Source organism: Rosa chinensis, chromosome 5, assembly GCF_002994745.2.
Source record: "Rosa chinensis cultivar Old Blush chromosome 5, RchiOBHm-V2, whole genome shotgun sequence".
NCBI classification, from domain to species: Eukaryota; Viridiplantae; Streptophyta; class Magnoliopsida; order Rosales; family Rosaceae; genus Rosa; species Rosa chinensis.
The window spans coordinates 70,247,454-70,257,806 of NC_037092.1; the positions used below are offsets into that span (position 1 = coordinate 70,247,454).

The 10,353-nt window shown below is 37.4% G+C and overlaps 1 protein-coding gene across 2 annotated transcripts; it reads right to left on the reverse strand.

Moving 5' to 3' along the window:
• Positions 1 to 4,449: 4,449 nt before the first annotated feature.
• Positions 4,450 to 7,037, reverse strand: LOC112167112 (dihydroorotate dehydrogenase (quinone), mitochondrial). 2 transcript variants are annotated; one of them, XR_005800266.1, is made up of 5 exons: positions 6,913 to 7,037; positions 6,492 to 6,572; positions 6,200 to 6,418; positions 4,923 to 4,970; positions 4,450 to 4,641 (listed from the first exon to the last, which is right to left on the reverse strand). XR_005800266.1 is itself a non-coding variant. In XM_040506887.1 (3 exons), exons 1-3 carry the CDS (start codon positions 6,919 to 6,921, stop codon positions 6,266 to 6,268), a joined length of 243 nt encoding a protein of 80 aa, XP_040362821.1. In that variant the 5' UTR covers positions 6,922 to 7,037; the 3' UTR covers positions 6,251 to 6,265. The 2 variants fall into 2 exon arrangements, 1 of the variants encoding a protein (XP_040362821.1); XM_040506887.1 differs by lacking the exons at positions 4,450 to 4,641; positions 4,923 to 4,970 and having other exon boundaries at positions 6,251 to 6,418.
• Between the last annotated feature and the right edge of the window lie 3,316 nt (positions 7,038 to 10,353).

A 10,353-nucleotide genomic window follows, 5' to 3' on the forward strand; every position in this document is an offset into this window, starting at 1 on the left:
ACTAAATTAAAAAAAATCCCCAACTGTAAATGATTTAATCTACTCAACACTCAGTTATTAGACGTTGGTTTCTCAAATCCCATCCATTGTGATTTCATGCCCAATTTTTTTTTTTGCATCTTTAACTAGATTGCGTAGGATGAATAAACATATATTCCAAATAATACACATTCTTACTCGCATTTCAAATGGACAACATCCCGTCCTCTACATTTCGCAATTCAAAGGCACAGAAGATAGAGAAGTGATGAGATATCGAAGAGGAAGATGAGAGAGAGAGAGAGAGAGAGAGAGAGAGAGAGAGTATCAAATTTGTAAGCTGCATGTTTAGTTATTCAGAAACTACCAGACTGACAGGGTAGTGGAGTGCAATGACATTCATTACGAGAGAATATGTCTCATTGTAGTCGATTCCATGACATTTTGTGAGAAGCCTTGCGCCATAAGGCGAGATTGCCATCTCTTTTTCTCATTATGCTTTCTAACAAAGACCCGTTAATCAATAGGTTTTATATTAGGAGGTGTTGGCATCACTGGCTCGGAAACCATCTTTTTTGTTAGATAATCCAACGTAACTTGGATCGCTTCTTTCCATTTAGGCCAAATTTCTCTACGTTGGAATCCAATCATCAACGGAGTGTGGTTCAATATCATCGGACTCTACAAACTCATGCGCAATGAAATACGCGAATACATTATCAATCATGATGGAGTTTCTATCCCATATCTCAGGTACACTAGTGTAATTTTCATAGAGCTCTATATTCTCAGGAATAGGTTCTGACGTTGAGGCGTCCCCTAATGATAAGCATAATCCGGAAGATTCTCATGAGATGTATTTTGAGTGTCGATGATCAAAGTACCCTTCGAACCCATGGGCCTCCCACGCGTCCTAGCTGGGGCCATGACCTATAGCGCCAAAATGCCACTCTCTATGGCATTGGTGCCATACCTACCTCCGTGTATGGTGGCGCTACGTCATCTCATAAGGACGTCCATCCTTGGTGGCATGTTTATAGCAGATATGTGTGATCTCGTCACTTTAGCGGGGATCAAGATGAGACATGGTGAGGACAGACCACAACAATTCCTGTCATTCCTGCTAAACATCTGTGTTCTTATCTCCCCCTTAACGACGGGAAGACTGTCTCATCTAAGTGCCAATAAGCAAATCTAGCGGTAAGGAGATCGCCTAGCAAGGGAATTAAGTGGCGGACGATTGTTGGAGTCTCAAATCCAACGTAGTTGCCCATTCGTCTGTAAGGACCCATCATCGAGCGTTGTACAAGATACTGGTACCCAGTCATTAGCTATAACGTAGAGGTAGATTGAATGGCGGTGGGTCGTAGACGACTGAGCATAGCTGCATGAGATATTGCATCACCACAAGCGGATATAAGGAGATTGGTGCGCATTACAAATGTCCAAGCTACCATCATAGTCATTTCCGCGAGACCATTTGGGTGTGTTCATGGGAATATGATGTCTAACAACTATCAAAAATCTTTGATATAAACTCTCTAGCATTGTCAAGTCCAATTGACAGAATATGATGATATAGGGAGTGAGCTCATTGTCATATGATATGTGCTAAAAGTGTAGCATAAGTAGCATTACAAGTGGACAATGGCACAATACGTGACCAACGTGTTTACGTATCAACCAACATCATGAGATATTTAAACGTCCACAAGTTGGTTGAATCAGTCCACAGAATCCTAACAGATTCTATGTAAGAACATAATGAATATGTTCATATCCTTTGCATAGGACGGTCTCAATCCTAGTTTTCCTAAGGAACGGGCTCTGTAAAATGAGCGAGAGGCCTTAAAAGTAATCAATGAGAATTTTAGTTGGGCCTGAGCGTCTGAAACGCTATTTAAAGCAAAGTTGGTGATTGCAGCATCACCTAGGGCGCCATCCATGGCATCATGGATAGGGACTGTGCCAGCCCTAGGCTAGTGGTGGACATCGGTGGCACTAGAGGCAGCAGCGGCGGTCACACTTAGTCCAAGAATAAACTTTTGATTCATACTTCGTTTTGCTCGAAAGAATAGATATCCTTGTGAAATCTTTAGTAAACAGATCATCATGACTAGGATGACCTATCCTGTCGTGACAAAGCCATTATGTGTCTAAATCCAAGAGATCTTCTTTCATAAATTTATTGGATTTAATAGCTCAAATAGTGACATAGAATCCACTAGAGAGACCCATAAACTTCTCTAAGATGCGCATTTGTTCGTAATCATTAGAGGTATTGCAAAAGAACTTATTTTCGTTCTCTACATACGTTCCTGCATCGAATCCATTGGCTCAAATAGCTCAATAGGGTTTGATTCGCCCTAGGAGCATAGAGAGTTTCTGTGACAATAATCAAGGTGCCATTTGGAAAATAGAATCTGGCTATTCTGTGTCCTTGAACTAATCCTAATGTCGAGCCATCATAGTCACAAATGAATATGCTCATAATTAAAATGGAGTCATAATGAAAAGAACTCGAAATTTTATTTATAAGTCAACGGTGTACATTATTGTCTCTTAACCATTAAGAGAATCTAATCCAAATGCTAGCTAATGCAAAATAAAGGTAGTCGTTTGACTTCTTACGATAACTCCAAAATAAATATGACCAGGTGAGTAGAGAGATATCGGTGGAGCAAAGCTCGCTGAAGTACCACTTATCTCAAACCTTCCTAGACATCATACTCATTTTGGATGTGCCTATGTGAAGAAAAACTAAACCAATGACATTTACTACAAAGTATATGACAATTGCCTATTACATCTCTTAGAAAAATAAAGACTTTAACTGAATTGGCGATCTATTGATCCAAGCCAGATTTAAAGTCTTCAACCCTCATTCTAGATCATCTTTTTGATCTTCTTGTTCCACATAGTGAGCTTCTCTTGCTTCACAATATGCTTTGTAGGCAGTGACAATTTCTTCACAAGCTCTACAAATGTGTGCCCAATGACCCAGATACTCCACATCGAGAACATTCATCTTTGTGCTTAGACTTTACTGATTGAGGCTCTTTGAAAACATCATTTGGATGGCTCTTAGTGTTGGTGGCGCCACTAACATGGCCAAGGGCGTTGCCTCCCTCTCTCTTTCCACGTTGACCTCTTCGATTTCTTGTCAGCATATTTTGGCGTTACCTTCCTCATTAGAGCGAGAATATGGACCAAAACTTCTAGAATTGTCCCTAGATTTAGGGTTTCGCTCTTGGCGCCCTCCTTTAGGGCTGCGACTATAATTGGACTCCGGAATATGCTATGTTCCCATAGGTGTCAAATTATAGTTCTTCACAAGGATGTTGTCATGCTTTTCAGCGACATTCATAGCTCTAATGAGCTCATGAAACCTTGTGATCCGTCCTGCAGTAACATCGATTCGATAGTTCTTAGTAACCATCAATGCAGAGACGGGGAAGGTAGAGAGAGTTCTCTTAATCAATATTGCATCTGTGATATCTTTTCTACAGAATTCCATTAAGGATTTAATGTGAAGTGCTTCCTGAGTTGTAGTCAATAACTGACTTGAAATCATGTAAGCGGAGGCTATGCCATCTCACTTCTAGTTCATGAAGCAGGGAGTCACGGACGTTGCCAAATCTTTCTTCGAGTGAGACCCACAGCCTTCTAGGGTCTTCTTTGTTCATATACTCGTACTAGAGTGAATCATCCATATGATGAGTCATTAGGATGATGGATTTCTCCTTATTTGCCTCCAAGGTTGCTATATTTGCTTCCAAAGGTTGAGCTTGCTCAACAATTAGCACGTCCTGACTAGGCTCGAGAATTATATCCAGGATTTCATTGGCCTTAAGATGCTGGCGAACATCCACTACTACAGAAAATGCATTTAAGGACGTTCGAAAAACGTCCTAAAAAACTTTAGATGACGCTTAAAAAAAACGTCATCTATCAAGGAGTCATTGAAAGTCATTTTTTACGACGTTAGAAAAACGTCCTTAAATGTCTACAAGGACACTGTAAAAGCGTCATTGTTTCTATAAAAAAAAACGTCTTCTAATATTTTCAAGGACACTAGAAAAACGTCCTTGTAACTCAAAAAAACGTCATCTGATATCTATAAGGACACTATGAAAACGTCCTTGTATCTCATAAAAACGTCCTCTCAAATCTATAAGGATGTGGAAAAAACGTCTTGATATGTTTTCCATGACACAAAAAAAATATATAAAATATACATATTTACATAAATGATTACGAACCATTATAAATTAATAGCTAAAATATGAGCACATTCATTTTCATAAGTTTACTAAACTAGAAATTACAATCCAATCTAATAACAACTTTACAAGTTCCATCAGATCATATTCATCATGAGGGTCCATGAATGTCTTTTACTTTAACTGCAAAACCAATAAAAGAGTAGTAAATAATAGTAACATCGAACATATGTTTGCCTAGAATTTAAAACTTAGAAGTAGTATCAACACATACAAGTGTTCCAACTTTTATCACAGAAATTTAGGCAAAAAAACCCACCAATATTGGAAATCATAAACTTGTACAAGTGCCAATAAATCAAGAAAAAACTAGACGAAATTTACCTCATTAATGAAGAAGAGCCGTGTGTCTTTATGTTTCTATCAAGCTTTTCATTCCCTGTAATTTACATACCCAAAAATTAACAAATGAACTCAGCATCCTTACATTATCACTCAAATAACAGAGAATTATAAGAAAATATTGAAACTGAAAATATGGTACATGATCTTAATTAGATTACCCCTATTGTGTTCACAAGCCCATGCAAACTTCAGCACGAACATAAAGATGTATAAATATATCATTCGTCAACATAGTGAACCTTGCCTACCACATTGATTCAAGCTATTTTCACCAAAATGGAACAAAAAGTTTCAAAAGGTCAATACAGAATATACCTCAAAGCCAATGCAGCAACCTCAGAAGAAATGAAGCAACCCTGCCACCTGCAGATAAAAAAAATAACAAAATAAGGTAGTATATACAAGGAAATAGAAAACAAAAACCATATCCCACAAAAAGTGAAGTTGCTTACATCAAGCAATTTCTAGCAACCATCATCATCCTACACAAACAAATCCCAGTCTTATTTAGATTCTGCATCCAAACCATTGAAATTAATTACCTCTTCATTTTTTGGTTCAAAGAGATTACCTCTTCTTAACAATATATGATACCCAAGTGCACAAAGAGTAGAGTGCGTAGACTAGAGTGTGTACAAGACATCTCAAATAAACAAGAGGAAAAAACAAACTATACATATGTAAGAACAAATCAAAATGATAAAAATATAAATGACAGTGAGGACCCACCTAGTTGCTATACTTTGAATCTTTTGATTCTTGCCGCATCTTACCTACTAATACCCCCACACCCTACTAAAGGAATCTTCCCCTGATTGATAACAGATAACAAGTCAAAAAGTTTCGAGCTCTGATTCATATATTCAAAATGAACCAAAAAGTGCAATCTCAAGTTCTATGTACACTCTACCTCAGTGTAAACATCATGAATAACAAGTTATACGAAAAGCCAACGTACCCTTGTCAACAGGTACATATCCTTTAAGAATCTGGTAGAGGTATCAAATAGTGGTTTCCCACTCAAGCCACCAGCTTCAGAAGCCACTGGGTTTCTACTAACAGACTCTGTTCTTGAAACAGTTGTGTTTGATATAACCTAGAAACAAATTAAACAAATTTTTAACTCGCAATAAACAAAATTTCAAGAATAAACCCCACATACTGAAATTATAAACTCATCAGTAACATATAGAATACCCTATAGTCATCATTTCACAGCATGGGATAATGTAGCCAATTTTCCATCTTTCTCATAAGTTGAGTAATTGGCCATTCTTCTTAACATATGCCAAAGAAAAAGCTTTTTCCTTTTTCCCCCATTTCTCAGAAATCTCAAGGGGGTGATCAAAGACAACGAATTCTTGAGATGTTAACCATAAAGTATCTATTATGCAGAGAAACTTTGATTTTAATAAACCACGTGTCAACAGCAACATCTAAGCAGTAAAGAAGTCTTTTATAATTTTATTACTTCACAGAGTTGGCAGCCTAACAGTGCAAAAAGCAAGTAATATTCACATTTTGATAGGCATGATAGAGCATATATGCCAAACAAGGATACTCATTAAGTTTCTGTTTAAAAGGAAACATACCAATCCGTCCAAGCAAAGGGCAAGGCCACCTATATCCATACAGAAGAAAACCATGAGAGCACCATCTTAAGGAGAAAAGAAGTAATCAATTACAAGCATATATATACATACTACAGCAATATCTTCGAGATCTTCTTTAGACAAATCTGGAGCAATTTTCACGAGCAATGGAGGAGGGCCCTCTTCACCCCATTGCATTTCATCACGAGCAGCTTGTACCTTCATAACAGAAAGTGTTACATTTTGCACTAGTTTTGTGAACAACGATATTGAACATAGTTGAGCTCCATACCTTCTTCACAAGGACCTTTAATTGCTTTCTTCCTTGAAGCATACGTAGCCCGGGGGTGTTGGGTGATGAAACATTAATCACCTACAAAGGGATAAGCAGATAAACAGTCAAATTAACACCCCAGACCAGAAGTCCTTTTAGCTGATATAAGAAATTGTTATGATGCACGAAATGGGTTCCTCTCAAATTAGAGACTTGAGAAAAACAATGAAGCTTCTGCTCGGATGTGTTACCCTATTTTGAGCTCCTTAAAACATAAAATATAAAACAACATACTCAAGAAAGAAAACTCATTTCAGAAACACAAATCAACATACTGAAGAAAGAAAATAGTCACCTACACTTGTTCAAATACTAAGAAAAGCATAAATGGACAAAATGAGAGATCTTGGCTAACTTGCAGAAGATAAAAGGACTTTACCTCTTCCATAGCTCCAGCCAGGACCTTCTTCTGAACTTTGTAACTTCTTCATTTAAGTTCGAAGCCAAAACTGAAAAAGGAGAATCTTCCAAGTCTTCCTCTCTAGAGATTAAAACGAGAGATTAAAACTAATTAGAGTTTGTAAATTTAAACAACAATTACAAATAACATAGATGCAAGCATGTCTTGAATCTCAATTTGAATTAAATAATTATCCCTCTGAGTTAAAGCCAGCCTCTGGAAACCAACCTCTGAAATCGATCTCTAAACTCAGAACCACTTCAGACACGAGCCATCTGCTCATGAAAAAGATCAAGCCAATCAAATTGAGTAGTAAGGAAATAAGACAATAAATAAAAACCAAGAGGCGAATCATGCCTGATAGATATTATCCCAATTGAAAGTTAGGGTTTTTTATTTTTCCCCAATTGAGGCTTGGGTAAAGATAAGAATGGTTCGAAGAGAGAGATAGAGGTTCCATCTCCGAGTGTTCTTCGAAAACCTGACTGACCCATGAACGATAACGAAAGATCTACTGATGTGAACCTGGTATGGGTTCTAGGTGGTGATGAGAAGGCGAGATTTCAGCTATGGAGAGAGATTTTGTATTTGCGTTGAGGCTGTGTTGGGAAGGCAAAGGAGAAAAGTTTTCACTTTTAGTGAAGCGCCCGTGGTTTTAGAATACTGCCGACTTTAATTAAAACAAAGGTCCCGTGTTTCTCAAACGTCCTTAATCACTTACAAGGACATTTTTTTTAAATTGTGTCATTGTATCTTTTAATGAGGTGTCCACATATTCAGTTTTTGTAGTAGTGATCACGACCCCACTTGTAATATCCAGAGTCAGTTGTTCCTAATGGAGCGAAGTCCAGTTTGTTCACGTTACTCATTCAGAAAGAGAATAAAAAAAAGGGTTAGCTTCTGAGCAAAAAAGGCTACAATGAAAACATATAAAATTTCTAAGCATAATCGCTCCCAAGAAATTAAAAATTTATGAGCGTAGTCGGTTCCAAGAAATCCGATTCCAAGAGGTATTGGATTAGATCTAAACAATGATGTGTTTGTGGTCGATCATAACTTCTCAACAAACTCTAAGTTTGGAGGACTCTACAAGCTCCAAGCTTGGAATGATCACGAACCCCCACAGTTTGGTTTTTGGTCTCCCCTATGAAAAGGAAGGGGGGGGGGGGGGGGGGGTAAGAAGAATGAAGGTTGCAAATCCTCAAGGAAAAAGAAGAGAAAAACAATAAAAAAATTTTAAAAATGGGAACTAATAGAACCTTTAAAACATACCTTGAAAAGTGTAGAAAATTGTCGGAAAAGTCGACGGAAAAGTTGCCGGAGCTTGGCGGTGGTTGGTCGGAATTGTTTGGGTGTGGGCTGCCTTTTCTTTTTGTCTTTTAGCTTTGGCCTAGGCCTAATTCCTTTTTTTTTTTTTTTTTTGTTCTAGGCCTACTAAGGATCAGATGGCAGGGCCTTGACTTTTCTTCTAGGCCTTGACGTCTTCTTCCAACCCGTGTATCTTTTTTTTAATTTTTTAATTTGGACGTGGGCAGCGTCTTGGGCTGTGTGTGTGTGTTTTTTTTTTCTTTCACTGGCTGATTTGCTGCCGGTCCGGTCACGTTATGGCAGGTTTCTGGAGAGGTGGTTCCAGTTCCCGGAGCCTAGGGTTAGGCCAGCGATGGTGGCGAAGTTTGACGATGAAAGGCAGTTTGGAAGCTTGTGAACCGAGCAGGAATCCCTTCTTCTTCTTTTTTCTTTCTTGGAGGGCTGGTTTGGTACTTTTTCGCCCGGTTCCGATGGTTCCGCCTTTGGTTATGAGTTCCTGGGATCGAGAGTTTCAAGGTGGGGGTCGGTGGTTGCTAGGGTTTGAAGGCTATAATTTTAGGGTTTCAGGGTTAAGGTTTAGTGTTGATAACATGTTTTAGGAAAATTGAAATTGGGAGAGAATTGAGTCGCGATTTCATTGATAATAGGAGCATCTTTATATAGAGGATTACAAGCATAGAGACAAAGTTGTACATGGAAATATAATCATACAATGATTGGATATCTACGAATATCTTCGAGAATATCTCTAACATAAACCCTATTACAACTAGAGCAAGTAACATAGAGTTTGGCCCAGACATATATTCTGGATTTATTTGAACAATTATAGAATTTTGAAATTTTGCCTGCCATGTGGGCCCCACCAGTGCTAAGCTGGCATGTCACATCAACTACTTAACGGCTTCATTTGACTGAAGGGTAGTTCTATTCAGACTTACTAATTTACTTTTTATACCTCCTCCTTTATTTTTGTCATCAAATTTCCTAACTTACCCTTATTTTTATTTTACATATTTGAATATCATTTTATTAACCTCCTATTCCATCCATTTATATCTTCAGCTCGAGTTGGTTGCCGGGTACCAAGTTCACCGCAAAGCTTCCGCAATTTGGTCGGCGGCGCAAGACCAAAAACAAATGTTCGCAAAGAAAAGAAAGAAAAAAAGAGGAATTGATTTGAGTTAATTGTTTGGTTGCAGAACAAAGTTTGCATGTTGATAATGAGAATAGAAATTATATTTCTTTAGTAAAGGATTGTAGAATACTGATTTTTGCTACCTCTATTGCTCAGATTTATTCAAAAATAACCCATTGAATTGCCTTTGTTATAGTTGCTGAATGAAAGATTAATATAAATTAATTCATAGTTCTTTAAGTTTGATAGAGAGACCACGGAGAAAACATATTGGATCTGCAAGGAAATAGTGTAAACATATCACATTGGAACTCTATTGGGATTGCAGACGGCTGCAATATTCACTTCTAGTTTTTTTTTTTTTTAATATATGAGGGCCAAAAGCTTGTATTTTCTATAAGAGGGGTAAAACAGATATCAAATTTTTACAAAAATTAGAAGAGATCCAAATAACAAATTGGGAGGTCTAACTAGACTCACTCTTGACAAAATTCATGACAGAGTAATCTATTGGATGAGAAATGATAGTGTGAGAAGTGTTCTTGATGAATCTAAAAGTTCAGGGACTGAATTAATTTTGACCTAAACTACAGAGTAGTAAACATTATTTAATAGAAGAAAATAAAAGAAAGTAAGAAACCAACTCAAAAATTGAGGACAGATGACAATTGATTTTAGAATATTCTATATTGAGATGTTCATGTACCCATTGTCAGTTCTCAATTTATTCTTGTATTAAATTGGGAGAGGGGCCATTATAAGAAATAAGTGATTTTTTTTGAATTATTTATGCATTTTTATGAGACTCTATAAGGAATTTGTAAAAAAATTTGGGCGCGGGGGGCCATGGCTATCACTGACCCCCAAAGGGTTCCGCCACTGATGGTGGGATGGTTATTTGTTAGGTAATGTTAATCTTAAAGTCTTTGATAAGAAATGAATTGAATTGAATAAATTGACAATTGCTCTGCCTC

What these genes read in the sequence shown, in the direction of transcription:
- LOC112167112 (XM_040506887.1), bottom strand. An exon ending in TAAAGGTCCTTGTGAAGAAG is followed by an intron (nt 6,419 to 6,491) that starts GTATGGAGCTCA and finishes TCTGTTATGAAG; the next exon opens with GTACAAGCTGCTCGTGATGA.